The 24,500-nt window shown below is 45.9% G+C and overlaps 1 protein-coding gene across 1 annotated transcript; it reads left to right on the forward strand.

Moving 5' to 3' along the window:
* Nucleotides 1-21,737: 21,737 nt before the first annotated feature.
* LOC127312349 (UDP-glycosyltransferase 73C4-like) lies at nucleotides 21,738-23,286 on the forward strand. The gene has a single exon (XM_051342884.2). It carries the CDS (start codon nucleotides 21,738-21,740, stop codon nucleotides 23,214-23,216), a length of 1,479 nt encoding a protein of 492 aa, XP_051198844.1. The 3' UTR covers nucleotides 23,217-23,286.
* The last annotated feature ends 1,214 nt before the right edge of the window (nucleotides 23,287-24,500 follow it).

The raw sequence follows: 24,500 nt of genomic DNA on the forward strand, positions 1-24,500 counted from the left end.
TATCACTCTATACCTTGTTCAACCTCGTCTCCTGACAAGTACTCTTTACTCGTACCGTGGTATGTGGTCTCTTATGAACTTATTCATATGCTTGCAAGACATTAGACGACATTCCACCGAGAGGGCCCCGAGTATATCTATCCGTCATCGGGATGGACAAATCCCACTGTTGATCCATATGCCTCAACTCATACTTTCCGGATTCTTAATCCCACCTTTATAACCACCCATTTACGCAGTGGCGTTTGATGTAATCAAAGTACCTTTCCAGTATAAGTGATTTACATGATCTCATGGTCATAAGGACTAGGTAACTATGTATCGAAAGCTTATAGCAAAAAACTTAATGACGTGATCTTATGCTACACTTAATTGGGTGTGTCCATTACATCATTCATATAATGATATAACCTTGTTATTAATAACATCCAATGTTCATGATTATGAAACTAATCATCCATTAATCAACAAGCTAGTTAAGAGGCTTACTAGGGACTCATTGTTTGTTTACATAACACACATGTATCAATGTTTCGGTTAATACAATTATAGCATGGTATGTAAACATTATCATAAACACAAAGATATATTATAATAACCATTTTATTATTGCCTCTTGGGCATATCTCCAACAGTCTCCCACTTGCACTAGAGTCAATAATCTAGTTTACATTTGTAAAGATATAACACCTTGGCCTTCCGGTGCTTTATCATGTTTTGCTCACGGGAGAGGTTTTAGTCAACGGATCTGACATGCTCAGAAACGTATGTATTTTGTAATTCATTTGCGTCTCAACGCATCACTCATTTCCAAATGAGTTGGCATTAAATATGTTTGGTCTTCTGGTGGAACCTTAATTCCGCGGTCTGAAATATGTCACTAATATTGTCATACACAATATAGCTTCAAAGTTCTGACACTATCGGAACTACACCAAGTTCTCAAAGAACCTCTTGACTTAACATCCTCAGTCATTGTCAAAACAATGACATAGTGTGCCTTCGTGTAGAATCCGTCACAACATTTAGAACTCATCTAAATCTAGCATAGACAACTTCTAGCTCATTGTGCTACCTTTTAAACAACACTTAGCCTAATTTGAGATTGAAATTTTATTTTTATATGTGACCAAACTAATATCGGTGCAACACCTTACATCGATTTATTTGTCATTACTCATACAAAACTATATATTCTTGGTTCTTCTAAAGCACTCAAGGATATTCTTACTGTTTATCCAATGATCATCACATGAATCATTCTGGTATATGCTCCTAACCATTTAGAGCATAGGACATCTGATATTGTACATATTATTCGTGATCTAAAATCACTCATGTGTTTTTACTCATTGAGTGTCAGATACACTCAAGTCTTGTTAAAACTTCACATGAAAAGAACACCTTCTTAATATTTCTATATTGAACTACTTCAATATCCATTCTATGTACTTTGACTTAAACTTATTATGTGTTTCAATCTATCTTCATAGATCTTGACACTAAATATGTTTATGTCCATATTCTTTCATTGAAGTTTAATTCTTAATGAAACCTTTTTAATCAATTATATAATTACATTATTTATAATCAACGATATGTCATCTACATAAAGTATTACAAATATGTCTCAGCACTCCCACTTAATTTCTTGCAAATGCAAGCCTCTTCATCGTCTCCGATGAAATCATAACTCTTTGATCATTTCATCCGGTGAAGATTCCAATTCCGCGATACTTACTTCATTCAATTGAAGTTCGTATTCCTATCTAGTATTCCACGGACTAGCAAAACTCTTGGTTCTATCTTGTATACACCTTTAATGCACACTTCAGTTAAGTAATGTATTTTGCCATCCTACAAGCATATCTCATAAAAGAAATATGTAGCGATTACTAGAATAATCCACATAGACTATAAGCATTGCTACGGAAGATCTAATCTTATCGTAATCAACTCTTTGAACTTTGTCGTAAACAACTTTTCGACAAGTCGAGCTTATTTAAGGATATTATTTCATAGATCCATTTACTTTAAAAAGTATTCATCTATCTTGGATTTCATGGCGCATAGCCATTTTAACGGAGTCAGGGCCCACCATAACTTCTTTATTTGTAGTTGGTTTATCATTGTTCAAAAGCAATCCTTTGTTCACAAATCATTTATTTGATCACAAAGTAAACCATACCTACAAGGTTCAATATGTACTTCGATCTCCATGACTAAAACACTTTGTAGTCATGGGAGCTATGATCGTCGTGGCCGCTTCCGGAACCAATTCCGATGCTGCGCTACTCTGATCATTATGCTCAGGTTCATAAACCTTATCAAGTTCTATTGTCCTCCCACTAAAATACTTCGCTAGAAAACAATTTCTTGGAAATAGGTAAGAAACATCGACAAACACTTTTGTCTTTGTCTCCATAGTGGAAAGAATTCTCAATCAATTCTTTGGGATAACCAACAAAGACATTCATCCGATTTTGGTTGTAAACTCTTAGACCAAAATTTAAAGAAAGGACTAATAGGTTTCATACCCATGCCATAACTCGTATGGTGTCATTTCAACGGATCATGATGATGCTCTATTCAGTGTAAAAGCGGTAGTCTCTAAAGCATAATTCACAAAAATATAATGGCTTCATTTTATTTTATCTCATCATTAATCCAACAAGGTTTGGATACGTCTTTCGGATACTTCATCATCAATATGATACTCCAAGAAACGTGAGTTGTAGAACAATTTCATAACTCTCTTAGATGTTCGCTAAAACTCGTAATTCAAATATTTCTACCATGATCCAATCATAGATATTTGACTTTTCTATTACGATGATTTCCACCTCATGCTGAAATTTATTTGAATCCATTCAAATGTTTCAAACTTCTTCCTTATCGAATATATCCACATATATATACTCAATTCATTGTTGGAAGTTTTCATGAAGTAGAAGAATCTCCCGCACATAACTATGCCCAGTGAACCACATACATCATCATGTATGTTTTTCACTAAGTTAGTTGCCTGTTCAACTCTTGGCCTATGAACGGTATTTTAGTCATTCTCTTTTAGAAAAGATTTGCAAGCGCCAAACGATTCAAAAATCAAATGACTCCAAAAATCCATTTGCATGGAGTTCCTTCATGCGTTCCTCTCTAACATGACCTAAATGGCGGTTCCACAAATAAGTGGAATTCAAATTATTTGCCTTATGGCATTTTAGCGTCAGTGTTTATGTATGTGTGTTTTCACCATTAAGATTTATAATAACTTATCCATCGTACATGGAGTAATGTCATAATTTGAACAACTCATTGTTTTCATTTGACCAGAGCAAAATAACAATTATTAAGTTCTTTATTATAAATTCTAAGGGCTAGATAGAATGCCAACGACGAACAGAATAACACTTTATTTTTGTTCTAGACGTGCATTTCTATCATATTCTTTGTCAGTCACTTAGGCCATTGTATTCTTGTATTGCGTTGTTTTGTATGACACTTCATACCAACCAATATGGTACTAATACCCAATAATTTCATTGTGTGACCAAACTAGGAATACAACCATAACATGTATATATTTTATATACACCTGAGCTAGACTTTCTAGTCTTTTCTTTTCTTTCTGCCAAAATATCTTTTGTAGTTTCTCTTTTAGCTTTTCTCATTATTCAGAAAAACACTTCAACATCAATAACTTCTAGGTTTGTTGGTCAAATACCAATAACCTTGAGGTTCTGAAGTTGATCGTCATATGACAAGTGTTGCAGATTTCACTATTAGTAACTTTGTAATATGATGAACAATTTCACTCATAATTTTATCCATCATATCATGACGACTTTCCAAAACCATGTCTGTACATGCTAGGCTCGTAAATTTTTAACCTCAGTATTCGCATGTGCAAATCTGGCTTGCACCCGTTGTATGCACTCGTAGAATCTATCACACCCGATCATCACGAGATGCTTCGAAACGACGAGTCTTAGCAACGGTGCATACTAAGGACGATCACTTCATGGATATGCGAATATCGTTAGTGCCTCAATAGTTGGAGGATTGGAATGCCTTGCGTCTTCAACCTTCCTACATTCCCATAAAACTTATGAGTTTATGTAGTCTCACGAAATTATATTCTATCATCTTGCAATAAGGTCTTAGATATCACATATATCTCATACCTTGATTATTTCTGAAAACAAAATTTTTAGCTCCTTACTTTTCAAACAGATTTGAACTTCAAGTTTCACGGAGACAAGATAACTTTAGGTACTAATTGAAACCATAGTTCTTTGAATCAACAATGTGAGTTTTACTAAAAGTTTGCAATAGGACTTAATCATTTCTTGATTCTTTAACAATACGGTACCAGTCCGTAAAGTTTATTGTCAGATTTTAACAGTATTTCTATCTCAATAACAAGACTAGCGCTTGGTAGAAAACGGATGCCAATACTACAAAATTAATTCAAAATACTACTCAGACTATGTTTATGATAATTAGTTCATGTTTTAATCTAATTACTAATGAACTCCCACTTAATACAACATCCCTCATAGTTGTTAAGTGGTACACGATCCAAATCCACTACATCAAAACCGATCATCACGTGAGATGATGTAGCTTCAATGGTGAACATCAACATGTTAATCATATCATCCATATGACTCGTGTTCAACCTTTCGGTTTCCGTTGTCCCGAGGCCATGTCTGTACATGCTAGGCTCGTCAAGCAAACCCAAGTATTCCGCGTGTGCAACATGGCTTACACCCGTTGTATGTGAACGTTGAGTCTATCACATCCGATCATCACGAGATGCTTCGAAACGACGAACTATATCAACGGTGCATACGAGGGGAGAACACTTTATTATCTTGATATTGATGTGAGGGATCATCTTATAATGATACCGTCGCGTTCTAAGCAAAATAAGATGCATAAAGGATTAACATCACATGCAATTCATATGTGATATGATATGGCCCTTTAGTCTTTGCGCCTTCGATCTTCATCTCCAAAGCACGGACATGATCTCCATCATCAACGGGCCTGATCTCCATCATCGTCGGCGTAGCGTCAAGGTCCGTGGCGTCGTCTTCATGGTTGTTCACCTCATGTAGCAACTATTACAACTACTTTGAAATACTACTCAACATGAAATTTAAAGACAACCATAAGGCTCCTGCCGGTTGCCACAATACAATAATGATCATCTCATACATATTCATCATCACATCATGGCCATATCACATCACCAAACCCTGCAAAAACAAGTTAGACGTCTCTAATTTGGTTTGCATATTTTACGTGGTTTAGGGTTTTCGAGTAAGATCTAATCTACCTACGAACATGAACCACAACGGTGATACTAGTGTTGTCAATAGAAAGAGTGATGGCGTGTAACTCACACGTTCGTTGGGAACCCCAAGAGGAAGGTATGATGCGCACAGCAGCAAGTTTTCCCTCAGAAAGAAACCAAGGTTTATCGAACCAGGAGGAGCCAAGAAGCACGTTGAAGGTTGATGGCGGCGGGATGTAGTGCGGCGCAACACCAGGGATTCCGGCGCCAACGTGGAACCTGCACAACACAACCAAAGTACTTTGCCCCAACGAAACAGTGAGGTTGTCAATCTCACCGGCTTGCTGTAACAAAGGATTAACCGTATTGTGTGGAAGATGATTGTTTGCAGAAAACAGTAGAACAAGTATTGCAGTAGATTGTATTTCAGTAAAGAGAATTGGACCGGGGTCCACAGTTCACTAGAGGTGTCTCTCCCATAAGACAAGCAGCATGTTGGGTGAACAAATTACAGTTGGGCAATTGACAAATAAAGAGGGCATGACCATGCACATACATATCATGATGAGTATAGTGAGATTTAATTGGGCATTACGACAAAGTACATAGACCGCCATCCAACTGCATCTATGCCTAAAAAGTCCACCTTCAGGTTATCATCCGAACCCCCTCCAGTATTAAGTTGCAAAGCAACAAACAATTGCATTAAGTATGGTGCGTAATGTAATCAACAACTACATCCTTAGACATAGCATCAATGTTTTATCCCTAGTGGCAACAGCACAACACAACCTTAGAACTTTCATCCTTTGTCCCGGGTGTCAATGCAGGCATGAACCCACTATCGAGCATAAGTACTCCCTCTTGGAGTTACAAGCATCTACTTGGCCAGAGCATCTACTAGTAACGGAAAGCATGCAAGATCATAAACAACACGTAGATATAACTTTGATAATCAACATAACAAGTATTCTCTATTCATCGGATCCCAACAAACGCAACATATAGAATTACAGATAGATGATCTTGATCATGTTAGGCAGCTCACAAGATCCGACAATGATAGCACAATGGGGAGAAGACAACCATCTAGCTACTGCTATGGACCCATAGTCCAGGGGTAGACTACTCACACATCACACCGGAGGCGACCATGGCGGTGTAGAGTCCTCCGGGAGATGATTCCCCTCTCCGGCAGGGTGCCGGAGGCGATCTCCTAGATCCCCCGAGATGGGATCGGCGTTGGCGGCGTCTCTGGAAGGTTTTCCGTATCGTGGCTCTCGGTACTGGGGGTTTCGTCACGGAGGCTTTAAGTAGGCGGAAGGGTAGGTCAAGAGGCGGCGCGAGGGGCCCAGACCATAGGGCCGCGCGGCCAGGGTAGGGGCCGCGCCGCCCTATGCTCTGGCTGCCTCGTGGCCCCTCTTCGTTTTGTCTTCGGACTTCTGGAAGCTTCATGGAAAAATAGGCCCCTGGGCTTTGATTTCGTCCAATTCCGAGAATATTTCCTTACTAGGATTTCTGAAACCAAAAACAGCAGAAAATAGCAACTGGCACTTCGGCATCTTGTTAATAGGTTAGTTCCAGAAAATGCACGAATATGACATAAAGTGTGCATAAAACATGTAGATAACATCAATAATGTGGCATGGAACATAAGAAATTATCGATACGTCGGAGACGTATCAGCATCCCCAAGCTTAGTTCTGCTCGTCCCGAGCAGGTAAAACGATAACACGTATAATTTACGGAGTGACATGCCATCATAATCTTGATCATACTATTTGTAAAGCATATGTAGTGAATGCAGCGATCAAAACAATATATATGACATGAGTAAACAAGTGAATCATAAAGCAAAGACTTTTCATGAATAGCACTTCAAGACAAGCATCAATTAAGTCTTGCATAAGAGTTAACTCATAAAGCAATAATTCAAAGTAAAGGCATTGAAGCAACACAAAGGAAGATTAAGTTTCAGCGGTTGCTTTCAACTTATAACATGTATATCTCATGGATATTGTCAACATAGAGTAGTATAATAAGTGCAATAAGCAAATATGTAGGAATCAATGCACAGTTCACACAAGTGTTTGCTTCTTGAGGTGGAGAGAAATAGGTGAACTGACTCAACATTGAAAGTAAAAGAATTGTCCTCCATAGAGGAAAAGCATCGATTGCTATATTTGTGCTAGAGCTTTGATTTTGAAAACATGAAACAATTTTGTCAACGGTAGTAATAAAGCATATGCATCATGTAAATTATATCTTATAAGTTGCAAGCCTCATGCATAGTGTACTAATAGTGCCCGCACCTTGTCCTAATTAGCTTGGACTACCGGATCATCACAATGCACTGTTTTTACCAAGTGTCACAAAGGGGTACCTCTATGCCGCCTGTACAAAGGTCTAAGGAGAAAGCTCGCATTGGATTTCTCGCTATTGATTATTCTTCAACTTAGACATCCATACCGGGACAACATAGACAACAGATAATGGACTCCTCTTTTATGCATAAGCATGTAACAACAATTAATAATTTTCTCATTTGAGATTGAGGATATATGTCCAAAACTGAAACTTCCACCATGGATCATGGCTTTAGTTAGCGGCCCAATGTTCTTCTCTAACATATGCATGCTTAACCATAAGGTGGTAGATCTCTCTTACTTCAGACAAGACGGACATGCATAGCAACTCACATGAAATTCAACAATGAATAATTGATGGCATCCCCAGTGAACATGGTTATCGCACAACAAGCAACTTAATAAGAGATAAAGTGCATAATTACATATTCAATACCACAATAGTTTTTAAGCTATTTGTCCCATGAGCTATATATTGCAAAGGTGAATGATGGAATTTTAAAGGTAGCACTCAAGCAATTTACTTTGGAATGGCGGAAAATACCATGTAGTGGGTAGGTATGGTGGACACAAATGGCATAGTGGTTGGCTCAAGTATTTTGGATGCATGAGAAGTATTCCCTCTCGATACAAAGTTTAGGCTAGCAAGGCTTATTTGAAACAAACACAAGGATGAACCGGTGCAGCAAAACTCACATAAAAGACATATTGAAAACATTATAAGACTCTACACCGTCTTCCTTGTTGTTCAAACTCAATACTAGAAATTATCTAGACCTTAGAGAAACCAAACATGCAAACCAAATTTTAGCATGCTCTATGTATTTCTTCATTAATGGGTGCAAAGTATATGATGCAAGAGCTTAAACATGAGCACAACAATTGCCAAGTATCACATTATCCAAGACATTTATAGCAATTACTACATGTATCATTTTCCAATTCCAACCATATAACAATTTAACGAAGGAGAAACTTCGCCATGAATACTATGAGTAGAAACCAAGGACATACTTGTCCATATGCTACAGCGGAGCATGTCTCTCTCCCATAAAGTGAATGCTAGGATCCATTTTATTCAAACAAAACAAAAAACAAAAACAAGCCGACGCTCCAAGAAAAAGCACATAAGATGTGATGGAATAAAAATATAGTTTCAGGGGAGGAACCTGATAATGTTGTCGATGAAGAAGGGGATGCCTTGGGCATCCCCAAGCTTAGACGCTTGAGTCTTCTTGATATATGCAGGGGTGAACCACCGGGGCATCCCCAAGCTTAGAGCTTTCACTCTCCTTGATCATGTTGCATCATACTCCTCTCTTGATCCTTGAAAACTTCCTCCACACCAAACTCGAAACAACTCATTAGAGGGTTAGTGCACAATATAAATTGACATATTCAGAGGTGACACAATCATTCTTAACACTTCTGGACATTGCATAATGCTACTGGACATTAGTGTATCAAAGAAATTCATCCAACATTGCAAAAGAGGCAATGCGAAATAAAAGGCAGAATCTGTCAAAACAGAACAGTTCGTATTGACGAATTTTAAAATGGCACCAGACTTGCTCAGATGAAAATGCTCAAATTGAATGAAAGTTGCGTACATATCTGAGGATCATGCACGTAAATTGGCTTAATTTTTTGAGCTACCTACAGGGAGGTAGACCCAGATTCGTGACAGCAAAGAAATCTGGAACTGTGCAGTAATCCAAATCTAGTACTTACTTTTCTATCAACGGCTTAACTTGGCACAACAAAACACAAAACTAAGATAAGGAGAGGTTGCTACAGTAGTAAACAACTTCCAAGACACAAAATAAAAACAAAGTACTGTAGGTAAAAACATGGGTTGTCTCCCATAAGCGCTTTTCTTTAACGCCTTTCAGCTAGGCGCAGAAAGTGTGCATCAAGTATTATCAAGAGACGAAGTGTTCTCAGCGGGGTGTGAATTGTTCTCAACTATGCATATTATCTTTTCTATGTGAGTTTCAGAGGCTCCCTTTTCATTAGTCTTGGGCTTGCTACTCTCATCAAACAAATCTTCAGGAACAATCCAATCAAAATTCTTTTCTAGTGCCTCACACATTCCCAAGAGCTTGCAAGGTATTGATGTTTTAATGTCCCCCTCATAATTAACTTTATTAGTGTACTTTTGTCTATCCTTTTCCATCTTCTCAAGGGTGCTAGCAAAGTTGGTATAAGAGCCTAGCATATTATATTTAGTGAAAACTTTTCTAGCTTCTCTCGCTATTCCCCCAAATTCTTTAAGAAGGGTTTCTAATACAAAATCTTTCTTTTCTCCTTCTTCCATATCACTGAGTGTAAGAAACATATGTTGAATCACAGGATTAAGATTAACAAATCTAGCTTCTAATGCGTGTACTAAAGAAGCGACAGCAATTTCATAAGTGGGGGCAAGTTCTGCCAAGTGTCTATCTTCAAAATCTTCGACCGTACTAATATGAGTGAAAAAATCTTCTATATTGTCTTTCCCAAGGATAGACCCTCGACCTACCGGTACATCTTTAAGAACAAACTTAGGAGGAAACATTATGAAATAAGTTAAGTAAATGCAAGTAACTAATTTTTTTGTGTTTTTGATATAGCAAACAAGATAACAAATAAAGTAAAACTAGCAACTAATTTTTTTGTATTTTGATTTAGTGCAGCAAACAAAGTAGTAAATAAAACTAAGCAAGACAAAAACAAAGTAAAGAGATTGAGAAGTGGAGACTCCCCTCGCAGCGTGTCTTGATCTCCCCGGCAACGGCGCCAGAAAATATGCTTGATGGCGTGTAACTCACACGTTCGTTGGGAACCCCAAGAGGAAGGTATGATGCGCACAGCAGCAAGTTTTCCTCGTAAAGAAACCAAGGTTTATCGAACCAGGAGGAGCCAAGAAGCACGTTGAAGGTTGATGGCGGCGGGATGTAGTGCGGCGCAACACCAGGGATTCCGGCGCCAACGTGGAACCTGCACAACACAACCAAAGTACTTTGCCCCAACGAAACAGTGAGGTTGTCAATCTCACCGGCTTGCTGTAACAAATGATTAACCGTATTGTGTGGAAGATGATTGTTTGCAGAAAACAGTAGAACAAGTATTGCAGTAGATTGTATTTCAGTAAAGAGAATTGGACCGGGGTCCACAGTTCACTAGAGGTGTCTCTCCCATAAGACAAGCAGCATGTTGGGTGAACAAATTACAGTTGGGCAATTGACAAATAAAGAGGGCATGACCATGCACATACATATCATGATGAGTATAGTGAGATTTAATTGGGCATTACGACAAAGTACATAGACCGCCATCCAACTGCATCTATGCCTAAAAAGTCCACCTTCAGGTTATCATCCGAACCCCCTCCAGTATTAAGTTGCAAAGCAACAGACAATTGCATTAAGTATGGTGCGTAATGTAATCAACAACTACATCCTTAGACATAGCATCAATGTTTTATCCCTAGTGGGAACAGCACAACACAACCTTAGAACTTTCTGTCACTGTCCCAGGTGTCAATGCAGGCATGAACCCACTATCGAGCATAAGTACTCCCTCTTGGAGTTACAAGCATCTACTTGGCCAGAGCATCTACTAGTAACGGAAAGCATGCAAGATCATAAACAACACGTAGATATAACTTTGATAATCAACATAACAAGTATTCTCTATTCATCGGATCCCAACAAACGCAACATATAGAATTACAGATAGATGATCTTGATCATGTTAGGCAGCTCACAAGATCCGACAATGATAGCACAATGGGGAGAAGACAACCATCTAGCTACTGCTATGGACCCATAGTCCAGGGGTAGACTACTCACACATCACACCGGAGGCGACCATGGCGGTGTAGAGTCCTCCGAGAGATGGTTCCCCTCTCCGGCAGGGTGCCGGAGGCGATCTCCTGGATCCCCCGAGATGGGATCGGCGTTGGCGGTGTCTCTGGAAGGTTTTCCGTATCGTGGCTCTCGGTACTGGGGGTTTCGTCACGGAGGCTTTAAGTAGGCGGAAGGGTAGGTCAAGAGGCGGCGCGAGGGGCCCAGACCATAGGGCCGCGCGGCCAGGGCAGGGGCCGCGCCGCCCTATGCTCTGGCTGCCTCGTGGCCCCTCTTCGTTTCGTCTTCGGACTTCTGGAAGCTTCGTGGAAAAATAGGCCCCTGGGCTTTGATTTCGTCCAATTCCGAGAATATTTCCTTACTAGGATTTCTGAAACCAAAAACAGCAGAAAACAGCAACTGGCACTTCGGCATCTTGTTAATAGGTTAGTTCCAGAAAATGCACGAATATGACATAAAGTGTGCATAAAACATGTAGATAACATCAATAATGTGGCATGGAACATAAGAAATTATCGATACGTCGGAGACGTATCAAAGAGTAAATTGAATCTTCACTATGGTGGGAGAGACAGACACCCGCAAAGCCACTTATGCAATAGAAGTTGCATGTCGAGCGTGGAGCAAATCTCATGAACGCGGTCATGTAAAGTTAGCCCGAGCCGCTTCATCCCACTATGCCACAAAGATGCAAAGTACTCAAACTAAAGACAACATAAGCATCAACGCCCACAAAACAATTGTGTTCTACTCATGCAACCATCTATGCATAGACCTGGCTCTGATACCACTGTAGGGATTCGTAGCATAGAAAACAAAAAATTTCCTACCGCGAACACGCAATCCAAGCCAAGATGCAATCTAGAAGACGGTAGCAACGAGGGGATGATCGAGACTCACCCTTGAAGATTTCCAAAGCCTACAAGATGAGGCTCTTGTTGCTGCGGTAGACGTTCACTTGCCGCTTGCAAAAGCGCGTAGAAGATCTTGATCACGGCGCCACGAACGGGCAGCACCTCCGTACTCGGTCACACGTTCGGTTGTTGATGAAGACGACGTCCACCTCCCCGTTCCAGCGGGCAGCGGAAGTAGTAGCTCCTCCTTGAATCCGGCAGCACGACGGTGCGGTGGCGGTGGCGATGGAGAACTTCGGCGGAGCTTCGCTAAGCGTGCGGGAGAGGTGGAGGAGAGAGGGGGCGGCTAGGGTTTGGGAGAGGGGGTGGCCGGCCTCTATGGGTGCGGCCAGCTTGGTGGCTTGTAGTGGCCGGCCCCCTCCCCTATGCCCCTCATTATATAGGTGGAACCCCAAGTGTTGGACTACAAGTCTTCGAATAAGACCCGAACCCAAAACCTTCCATGTAGTAGGGAAACCTACCCAAGGTGGGACTCCCACCCAAGTGGGATTCCCACCCTTCCATGAAGGGGGGTGGCCGGCCCCCTTGGTGGAGTCCACCTTGGACTCCCCCCTCTAGGGTTGGCCGGCCATGGGGAGGTGGAGTCCCTCCGGGACTCCTCCTTCCTTAGTGATTTCTTCCGGACTTTTCTAGAACCTTCTAGAACCTTCCATAAATGCACTGGATCATTTTCAAACTTATAAAATGACTTCCTATATATGAATCTTATTCTCCGGACCATTCCGGAACTCCTTGTGATGTCCGGGATCCCATCCGAGACTTCGAACAATACTTCGAACTCCATTCCATATTCAAGTTCTACTATTACAACATCAAACCTTAAGTGTGTCACCCTGCGGTTCGCGAACTATGTAGACATGGTTGAGAACTCTCTCTGACCAATAACCAATAGCGGGATCTGGAGATCCATAATGGCTCCCACATATTCAATGATGAATTTAGTGATCGAATGAACCAATCACATACGATACCAATTCCCTTTGTCACGCGATATTTTACTTGTCCGAGGTTTGATCATCGGTATCACTCTATACCTTGTTCAACCTCGTCTCCTGACAAGTACTCTTTACTCGTACCGTGGTATGTGGTCTCTTATGAACTTATTCATATGCTTGCAAGACATTAGACGACATTCCACCGAGAGGGCCCCGAGTATATCTATCCGTCATCGGGATGGACAAATCCCACTGTTGATCAATATGCCTCAACTCATACTTTCCGGATACTTAATCCCACCTTTATAACCACCCATTTACGCAGTGGCGTTTGATGTAATCAAAGTACCTTTCCAGTATAAGTGATTTACATGATCTCATGGTCATAAGAACTAGGTAACTATGTATCGAAAGCTTATAGCAAAAAACTTAATGACGTGATCTTATGCTACGCTTAATTGGGTGTGTCCATTACGTCATTCATATAATGATATAACCTTGTTATTAATAACATCCAATGTTCATGATTATGAAACTAATCATCCATTAATCAACAAGCTAGTTAAGAGGCTTACTAGGGACTCATTGTTTGTTTACATAACACACATGTATCAATGTTTCGGTTAATACAATTATAGCATGGTATGTAAACATTATCATAAACACAAAGATATATTATAATAACCATTTTATTATTGCCTCTTGGGCATCTCTCCAACAACGCATGCCCGACCCTCTTTCTGTGAGCCGTCTTATTGGCTTGTTTTCGGCCGTCTAATTGAATCATTGTGTTGACTTTTCCAACGGAACCAAATTACCGCATGCATATTCTCTGGCGACTATTCTTGCATGTCCTCGATTGTTCCCATGGTTTTGCTTCGACACCGCTCCTTCGTGACCAACCGCACAACCATTGCTGGAAAATACCATGTCGATGGAGAAAACCACCGTCACATCATCGTCGTCGATGCAGAAGCACCGCCGCGGCGGCCCTCCGGTGGTAGGCGCTAGAAGCATCCGCAGTGACGCTTGCAGCTCCAACGTAGGCCTTTGCATCTTTGGCGCCGACCAGTGTAGCTTCATAAGAGCATGTCTAACAGACCCCTTAAAAGGGCCAAACCCGTATAATAACCGCCAGAATACGGGTTTTGGCTCTACCCGGCCGTCTAGCAGACCCCGTAAAAACGGCCCCCGCTGCGATTTTTCCTATTTTCGATTACGGGTCGGGTCTTCGCCCCCTACTTATGCGGGGTGGGAGCGGGGATAGAGGGCCAAACCAGTATCCCAATTCCGAAACCGCGCGCGGACATTTCAGTTCCCCCCACCCGTTTTCCCCCGCGCGCCGCCGCAGCCACCCGCGCGCCGCCGCCGGAATCCGTCAGATCCGCGCCCCTCTGCCGCCCGCCGAGCTGCGTCGACGCCCGCCGCACCTCCGCCGCACCCCCGCCGAAGATCCGCGTCCCTCCGCGCGCGCCGCCGCCCTCCCTCCGCGGTCTTCTCCGCCGTTTTCGCCGGTGAGTATTCCGCCGCGTTCTTCTTCGTTCTCGCCGGTAGAATGGTCGTGTTTGGGGCTGATGTATGCTACACCGTGGTAGATGGCTTCGGAGGATGTGCACATGGCGGATTTGGACGCGACATCGACCGATTGGTCCTCGTCGGATTCCGACGATTCGGACATCGACGAGTTGCTCAACGACGACGAGACAGAGATGATGCTGCTCCTGTTCGGCATGAAGCACATGGAGGACCGCGCCAATCTGATGGATCAGCGGAAAGGATCCGTGATGGGGTGTATGTGCATTCCGCGGAACCGCGCACTCGGCCACGAACAGCTGATGCAAGATTATTTTGCCGAGGTACCGACCTATCCTCCCCGCCTCTTCCGTAGACGGTACCGAATGCGTAGGACTTTGTTCGAGAGAATCGTCAAAGATTGCAAGGCAAATTGCGATTATTTCAAGCAAAGAAGAAACTCTGCCCAAGTCATAGATCCCCTTTATTTGCAAGACTAGTTAAGGGTGAAGCTCCAACTTGTAACTACAAAGTTATGAACAATGAGTACACCATGGGGTACTACCTCACAGATGGTATTTACCCTAACTATGCAACCCTTGTCAAGTCCATAAAAGAGAAAAAGGACAAGGCTTTGACAAGAAAGAAAGCTTGCTTCACCAAAAATCAAGAGGCATGCCGCAAGGATATTGAGAGAGCTTTTGGTGTCTTGCAAGCAAAGTTTGCAATTGTCCGGGGACCTGCAAGGTTTTGGGACAAGGAAACTCTTGTTGATATCATGACATGTTGTGTGATTCTTCACAACATGATCATTGAAGATGAAAGAGGTTTGAACTTGCCATATTTCTATGACAATGTTGGCACCCGAGTGCAGCCCGAGAGGAACCCTGATCGGATTGAAGCTTTTCTTGCAGCTCATCGAGCCATTGAAAATGCCGAGACTCATCACCAGCTCACCCAAGATCTGATTGATCACCATTGGCAGTTGCATGGCCAATGAGTTATTACATTCATTTTCCATTGTTGTATGTGTGAAACATTCATTTCCTATTCTTGTATGTGTGAAACATTTGTTATTTGTTTAATTCTTCCATTAGAACATTTGTTGACATTTCCGAAAAACATTATTGTAATAATTATGACGATTATTGTGTGATGTAAAACATTTATTTTATGTGAATGTTGTGTTGGTTCTAATATCCAATTTGTCAAAAAACCCTGTTTTGAGAGGTTGAAAACTCGTCCGTGCTAGCAGACCCCGTATCCCCACCCCGTAAAACAGAATATTCTGTTTTACGGGATGGGGATACGGGGTCTGCTCGGACGAGTTTTCGGCCGACGAAAAGTAAATACAGGGCCCTCTACTCGTGTTTTAAGGGGCGAAAAAATACGGGGCCTATTAGACATGCTCTAAGATCGTTGAGGATATTCGACTCAGCGTATCCCGTGTCAATGTCCACACCACGAAGGCATCCACGAATGTGGGACACTTTCTCTTGGGCCTTCTCGATGATGCTACAGTTCTGCAGTCTGTGGTGTTTGCATTCCGCGCCTATTAGGGCGACTTCTTTTGGGCTCCTGCTTATGCAGAAGCTAGCTTATAGAAAATGGTGAGGAGAAACTGTGGTGGGAAGAAGCTCCTAGAAGCAAGTTTCTCCTATTCTTTTGGGCTTCTAGGAATTTTGCTTATTTGAGGTGTTGAGTTGTGAAATGCCTGTAATGTCCCTAAAATGGATATGTGTTCGAAATAACTTATAATACCATAGATATGGTCCGTTTTAGTGAAAAATCTGATAAATGAATGAAGAAAATTAAGGAAAGTCTAATAATAATGAGAATACGGTGTCGTAGTATAATTTAGTACAATCCAAAATAAAACAAATGTCATAGTGTATTCATAACTACAATAAAAGAACATCTCACGCAACTAAACTCTCAGCAATGTCCTTACGTAGTTGAGCCATGGCGCCATCAGCAGAAGAGGAAGTGTGTCCGCTGGTAAAAGATGCGCTATCCTCATGGATATATGAGGCCCGCTCGATCCTGTCGAAATGGGCATCATGTAGCTTACCAATCATCACTAGCATCAATGGTATGAGTGACAGGATCCCTTCCTAGACCAGAAGCATGTTGGCGCAAACCCTTCCAAATAGTGTAATCCTTTTTAAGTGTTTCCCATCTATTTTTCATTTGCTTTTTATCATACTGTCTCTTTGTGCGCGTGTTGAAGTTTGTAACTAAATTGGCGTAACCATTTGCATTCAAAACTTGCACTGGACGATTATTTTTGTTCACTTCTTCGATGCAGCAATCAAGAAAAACACGGTGAGCAACGGGATCCCAGCTTGCTTTCACATGTTTCGGCTTTCCAATCTAGATGCACAACAACATCAGTACATCATACTGCCCAGAATTGATGTGCAGCAATGCAACATATCACGAAATTAAAACTATAACTACCAGAACCATGAACATGTACAGAATAACCAGAACTAGCACATCAATAAACACGTACATGGACAGAAATTGGAAGATTTGCTGATGTACATGGTCTGAAATTGGAAGGGTAGAGCCTTACCGTGGGCATAGGGGTTGCCATCGAGTTGGCCGAGCTTTCAACCGGCGGCAGCGGCAGATCGGCGTCGTCCTGTCCGTGCTGCGGGAGATGAACCCGACGCGAGAAGTGGAGCGGCGGCGGGGCGACGGGGCGGCGGCGAGCGGCGACTGGCGGCTGGGCGTCGGGCCGGTGGTGCTGTGCGGCGGCGGGCGTCGGGCCGGTGGTGCTGGACTGGCGGCGGCGCTCAGCGCGCGAGCGGCGAGCGTCGGGCCGGTGGTGGACGGGCGGCGGGCGCCGGGCCGGTGGTGGACTGGCGGAGGAGCCGGTGGTGGTGGACTGGCGGCGGGGCGTCGGGCCGGCGACGAGCGGCGGGGAGCGGCGACTCTGCTCGATGGGGATTCTCTCTCAGGTACGTTCTTTTTTTTTTCGTTCTATAATCTTTTTTGACCGGCAGCCACTACGGAGTGGCATTCTCTGTAAAATGGTCCGAACTTGAGGTGCAGGTTCGAGTACCGGTTCGCCTCTCTCAACCAGAAGCTCGGGAAACAGGTCTCCGGGAGTTTCTCAATTTGCACTTGGGGCTAGCTTCTCGGTCCAAATAAGCTATACATAAGCTGGACAGTTCTTTTGGGCTTCACTGGTTTGGCACCTAGAAACAGGGTTATAAGCCCAAAAGAAGTCGCCCTTAGTCTTCTCTGAATTGCATGACCAGGCTGACCGTGGAATGCTTGGATACAACCCTGTTGCTGATGGGGAATGGATAAAGGTTGATCCGGATGTCCCCGTTGCACTTAAGCAAAGTTTGCAGAGAAACCACAAGTTCCCACCGATCGAGCTCGAATCAAGCAAAGTTTGCAGAGAAACCACAAGTTCCCACCGCAACTCCCTCACTACTGTCGTCACTGACATGTGGGAGAAGGTGAAGCGCACCAGCGACACCGACGAGGAGTTGGGGCACGACATCCGGCGGGCGATGCACGTCCATCCGCTCGAAGATGGTGCCGCGGGTATTTCATTGTAGACTACTCCAAAGACTCCTCCGACTTCTCTGACGCTGACACTAACAACGGCGACTGTGACGCTGAGGACGCGTGAAGCTCCGCCGCTCCCACCGTTGCCGATGAAGAACCCCAAGTACCGGTGATGTAGATGAATCTGAGGCTAGCTAGCTAGAAATCGTGTTTATGGTTTGCTATTTTGATAATGTTTGCAAATTATCTCTGATAAAGTAGTTTGAAATTCTCGTGCCAAATTTAAGAAATCGTGTTTCCAGTTCGGCATAGGGTATTTGTTATGATGCTTAAGCTTCTCACGCAAAAACAGCCAATGCAGTTAACCCCATCCGTGCGACTTTAGGGTTTCAGATGGGGTATCTACTAGAGATGCTCTTACATGTTTGCTTCTATTAGGGCATCTCCAACCGCACGACCCAAACGGACGTATTCGGACGTCCGATTGTGGTTGTTTGGGTCGAGGTCCGGAGACGCGGATAGACAATATGTCCGTAGCTTTTTTTTGTTCCCCAACGCTGAGCAGACCCAAATTAGTCCTCTTCCTCGTCGAGCCATACTAGTACTAGTCAAAAACATGCCCGGCGAGCAGCTCCCCGTCCAGCCTCGGCCCGGCAGCCTCTGTCCCCGTCCAGCCTCGGCCCGGCAGCCTCTGTCTCCGCCCCGGCGACCTCCGCCCCCACCCCGGCACGCCCCGGTGAGCTCCGCGCGCCACGCCCGGCGAGCTCCGGCCCAGTCCTTCCCGCACGCGGCCGACGACTCCTCGCCCGTACCCGCTCGGCGCGCCTCGCCGCGTGCCCGTGCGCGGCCAGCGGCGCCCGCCCGTCCCCGCGCGTGGCCGGCGCGGCCTGCTCTGCGGCGGCGGCGGCCGAGGCGCGGCTCGCTCTGCAGCGGCGCGCGGGCGCGGGCACGCCCAAGCCGCCGACGCTCGCCGGCCACACGCCTCCAGCCCGCGCCACGCCCGGGCCGCCGCTCCGCTTCTCCCTCCCTCCCGCTCTGCTCCATCTCGAGCTCCGCCCGGCAGCTTCCGCCCGCGTCGACCTCCGCCCCGGCGATTCCCGCCCGCGTCGACCTCCGCCCGGCGAGCTCCGCCCGGCGATCCCCGCCCGCCTCGGCCTCCGCCCTTGGGAGCTCTGCCCGCCCGCGTCGACGTCCGCCCCGGCGAGCTCTGCCCGCCCGCGTCAACCTCCGCCCGCCCGCGTCGACCTCCGGCGAGCGGCCAGCGGAGGCGGCCCGAGGCGCGGCCACCGGCGCTTGCGTCTTGGCGGGGCGCGGTGAGGCACGGGACGGCGGCCAGGGGCGGCGGCTCGAGGCGTGGCCAGCGGCGCTCGCGTCCTGGCAGGGCGCGGTGAGGCACGGGACGGCGGCCGGCGGCGGCGGCCCGAGGCGCGGACAGCGACGGCGGCGGCCCGAGGCGCGCGCCGGCGCCGCGTCTTGGCGGGGAGCAACCGGCTCTGCAGCTGCGCTGGCAGTACGCCGGAGAAGAGAGATGGGTAGGTGGGGTAGGAGGGAGAGGCACTGCCAAGTGGGGTTGGGGCGGACACAACGGACTAGGACGGACGCGCGGACACGTCCGTCACCCCGCAAATCGCTCCCAAATTTTGGCCGGCTTTGGGTCGTGGCGGACCGCGCGGGCTATCCGTTTTGCATTTGGGTCCGCGCGTTGGGTCATGTTTTTACCCAAACGGACGCGCGGGCTGTCCGTTTTGCGTTTTGCGTCCCCGCGTTGGAGATGCCCTTAGGCGTTCTTTGTTATATGTACTTTGGTCAATGATTACAGTGGGGCACAATGCAAGGCAAGTGATTCTCCTTAAACCTAGTCCTATGTGCAAGCACATTGCATGCACATTTGAATTGGTTTGGAGAGAGTCCCTTTTCCTTATGTTTGACCCCATTCATGAGGACTTCTTTTTGTTCAATCTTGATGTGAGCCTTGATTGCACCATAGGTGTCTAATACTTTTTTTCTTTCTTCTGCAGGCTAATATTGACCTTGGCGCACCGGCGAAGGTTCTCGACAAGGGTTCTAGCAAGAGGCCACAAGGAAGGCCGGCCAACGCCAGCCACTACCACGACGACGTGGGTTCGGAGAGCTTCCTCCAAATCATCTACGAGCGGACCTTGGGCATGCTCCAAATCCCTTCGAAGTGCGTGTAATGGTTAGGGCCCATCCCTCGAAAGATCACCATCCTCACCAACATTGGGTGCATCTGGAGGAAGACTACCAAGTTCGACGATAATAGGGCGATCATTGATCAGGGGTGGGCAGCCTTTTCCGTTGCCCATAAACTGAGGGTTGGCCACTTCCTCACCGTCCACAAGGAAGTCCCGGGTGCGAGGCCCATTAGTGCAGTAAGTTTTCTGTCTTCCAGTTTTTATTTATCGGTTTCCTCTTTCGGTTTTCTTGTTTGGTCTACTGCGTGGTTTGTCTATTCCGCTTCATTTTCCCATATGGTTTTCTACTTTTCTTTTCTTTGTTTTTTCTTTTCTTATTCTGTTTCTTTCTACTAAATATTTTAGATTTTGTAAAATGTTCAAATTTGAAAATTATTCAAATTTTAAAATGCTTCAAATTCTAAAATATTGATATTTAAAATTTATCAAATTTAAAAAATGTTCAGATACGGAAAAAATAAAAAAAAATAAAAATATTGATTTTTGAAAAGTATCTATTTCTTCAAAGATATTCAAAAAAATTAAAAATATTTTTAAAAAAATCAGACTTAAAAATGTTTGTGTAAAAAATTCATATTTTAGAAGATTTAAAAACATAAAAATAAAAAATAAAAAAAGAAGAAAATAGAAAAGAAAAAGGAAGCAAGCAAGCAAAAAAGTTAAAAGAGGCACAGTGGGCTGGCCCAACACATCCGTCTGGGGTGTGCGGCGTGGGCACCATTGCCGCACTGGTTCTGGTCCACGAAAAGTTAGCCCAACAGCCCACTGCAAACCCTACAAAGCAACAAACTTAACAAAAGAATCATCCCAACAAACAAGAGGGAAACCGGGCTGATTCTAGCCCGAAGCGAGCCCAAGACACTCCAAAAAAAGGGGCACAGTGGGCTGGGCCAACACACTCGTCTGGGGTGTGAGCGTGGGCACCATTGGCGCACTGGTTGGTGTAGAGCGACCCTCCTATTTCTTCCGCCTTTTTCTCAATTTTTTTTTCTTCCGCCTCAATTTTTGTGCAGATGTGCTTGCTGGCTGGACCGGTAGCTCAGCTCGCACGCGCTATTTTGTATAAGTACATCTCTTTACCGTCCGTATTGCTCAGCTGTGTGAGTAGAGAGGTCTACAATGGCGGCCACGGAGACGGAGAAACCCATTATTCGTACGTCAGCGCCGCCGCCACCACACTTTGTTCTCGTCCCGCTCTTCGGGCAGGGCCACACCATCCCGATGGGCGACCTTGCCTGCCTCCTTGCGGAACGCGGTGTGCGAGTGAGCGTCGTCACCACGCCCGTCAACGCCGCGCGGCTGCAGGGAGTCGCTGACAGGGCGCGGCGCGCCATGCTGCCCCTAGAAATAGTCGAGCTCCCGTTCCCGCCGGCCGACGACGGGCTGCCCCCGGGCAGCGCGAGCGGCGACAATGTCATCAGGTTGTTCCTGGCGCTCTATAGGCTCGCGGGGCCACTCGAGGCCTACCTACGCGCGCTGCCGTGGCGCCCCAGCTGCATCATCTCCGACTCCTGCAACCCGTGGACGGCCGGCGTCGCCAGGAGCGTCGGCGTCCCGAGGCTCTTCTTCAACGGCCCTTCCTGCTTCTACTCGCTCTGCCGCCACAACGTCGCCACGCACGGGCTTCTTCACGACGGCGGCGACACCGCGTACGTCGTGCCAGGCATGCCCCTGCGCGTGGAGATGACCAAGGAAACTTGGTCCGCCGCCTTCCTTAATTGTATGCCCAAGTGGGAAGCGTTCCTCGAGGACGTGAGGGAGGGCATGCGCACAGCCGACGGCGCCGTGGTGAACACCTTCCTGGGCCTCGAGGAGCAGTTCGTCGCGTGCTATGAGGCAGGGCTGGGCAAGCCGGTGTGGGCGCTCGGGCCGTTCTTCCTCAACAACCGGGACGAGCAGGCCTTGGCGACGCGCGTGGACAAAGACAAACCCAGCGCCGTCGACCAGAGCGCGGTCACCGCGTGGCTTGACACGATGGAGCAGAGCGCGGTCATCTATGTCTGTTTCGGCAGCCTCCCGCGGATGCTTCTTCCCAAGCAGCTGTACGAGGTCGGGCACGGCCTCGTGGGCTCTGGGAAGCCGTTCCTTTGGGTCGTGAAGGAGTCCGAGACGGCGTCGCCGGAAGCGCAAGAGTGGCTGCAAGCCTTCGAGGCACGCACGGCAGGGAAAGGGCTCGTAATGCGTGGCTGGGTGTCTCAGCTCGCCATCCTGTCGCACCGCGCCATTGGTGGCTTCGTGACCCACTGCGGCTGGAACTCGCTGCTGGAGTCCGTCGCGCTTGGCGTGCCTGTCGTGACGTGGCCGCACTTCGGCGACCAGTTCCTCAACGAGCTGCTGGCTGTGGAAGTACTTGGGGTCGGTGTGCCCGTCCGCGACGCGGCTGTGACCGTGGCGCCTGTATTGCGAGGACACATTGCGCGAGCGGTGTCGGAGCTGATGGGCGGTGGGACGGTGGCACAGGAGAGGAGGAGAAAGTGCAAGGAGTATGGGGAGAGAGCTCACAGAGCCATAGCGAAAGGAGGTTCGTCGCATCAAAACCTCACACAGCTTTTACAGAGCTTCATGCCGAGTGGCAGCAAGGAATTCTTAGACACTTAATTGTGTTGCTCTGCTAGTTGTACTAGTTTAATTTGGATACATCACTTATCAATTCAGTTTCGTCAGTTCAGTTTGGTTTCCTCACTTAGCATTTCAGTTTTATTTGACGGTGGGTGGCAATGATCGGAGCCCAGCAGATTTTCTACGCGTCGTATATGCACACTCTAGAAGTCCCGCCGCCATCTTCCACGAAACCCATCTTCAGGACGGAAATGAACGCACTGATCTTAGAGCATCTCCAACGGGGCGCGTCCAAAAATATCCGCGCGCGTCCGTTTGCATTGGTCTAAATGGTCGAAATCGATCGCGCGTCCGTTTGCGCCAGGGGTGGCTGGCACGACGCATTTTTTCTAGATTTTCTATTTTTTATAACATAAAAACATAATTTAAATAGTAAAAGAAAGGAAAATAAAACCCTAAGAATGGCTGCCCCTACTGGTTCTCCTCGTCGCTGTCGATCACGACGAGCTCCGGTACCACCCACGTCCAGTTGGGAAGCGGCGAAACATAATCCGGTACCGCCGACGGTGGTGGAGGTGGAGGAGCCCAGGCCTGTGGCGGAGGTGGAGGAGCCCAGGCTGAAGGTGGAGGCCCCCACGGGTTGTACGGCAGAGATGGAGGCGGCGGTTGAACCGGTGGCGTGGCCGAGTCCTGTAGCGCCAGTCGGAGGGCTTCTTCCTCCGTGAGGCCCGGCGACATGATGCCGGTGGCGTACCGGGGCAGCGGCGGCTGCATAGGTCGGTCCACCTCCGAGACGAGACGCCGAGCCTCGCGATCTCGTCGTCCATCATGTTGTCCGGGTACTCAAACTCCCGGCCGTCAGCCATGGCCAACTGCCATTCGTGGAAAATGCACGCGACATAGTCGTCGCTGTCGTCCTTGGCCTCCTCGTTGTGGTACGCCAGCGCCTCATTGTAGTCCTCGTCATCGTCGATGTCGTGGTCGTCCCGTGCTGCCGTCTTCGTGTTGGAGATATGCCCAAGAGGCAATAATAAAGTAGTTATTATATATCTTTGTGTTTATGATAAATATTTATATACCATGCTATAATTGTATTAACCGAAACATTGATACATGTGTGTTATGTAAACAACAAGGAGTCCCTAGTAAGCCTCTTGTATAACTAGCTTGTTGATTAGTGGATGATCATCGTTTCATGATCATGAACATTGGATGTTATTAATAACAAGGTTATGTCATTATGTGAATGATGTAATGGACACACCCAATTAAGCGTAGCATAAGATCACGTCATTAAGTTCATTTGCTATAAGCTTTCGATAC

Source organism: Lolium perenne, chromosome 7 (assembly GCF_019359855.2).
Source record: "Lolium perenne isolate Kyuss_39 chromosome 7, Kyuss_2.0, whole genome shotgun sequence".
In the NCBI taxonomy this organism is placed as follows: domain Eukaryota; kingdom Viridiplantae; phylum Streptophyta; class Magnoliopsida; order Poales; family Poaceae; genus Lolium; species Lolium perenne.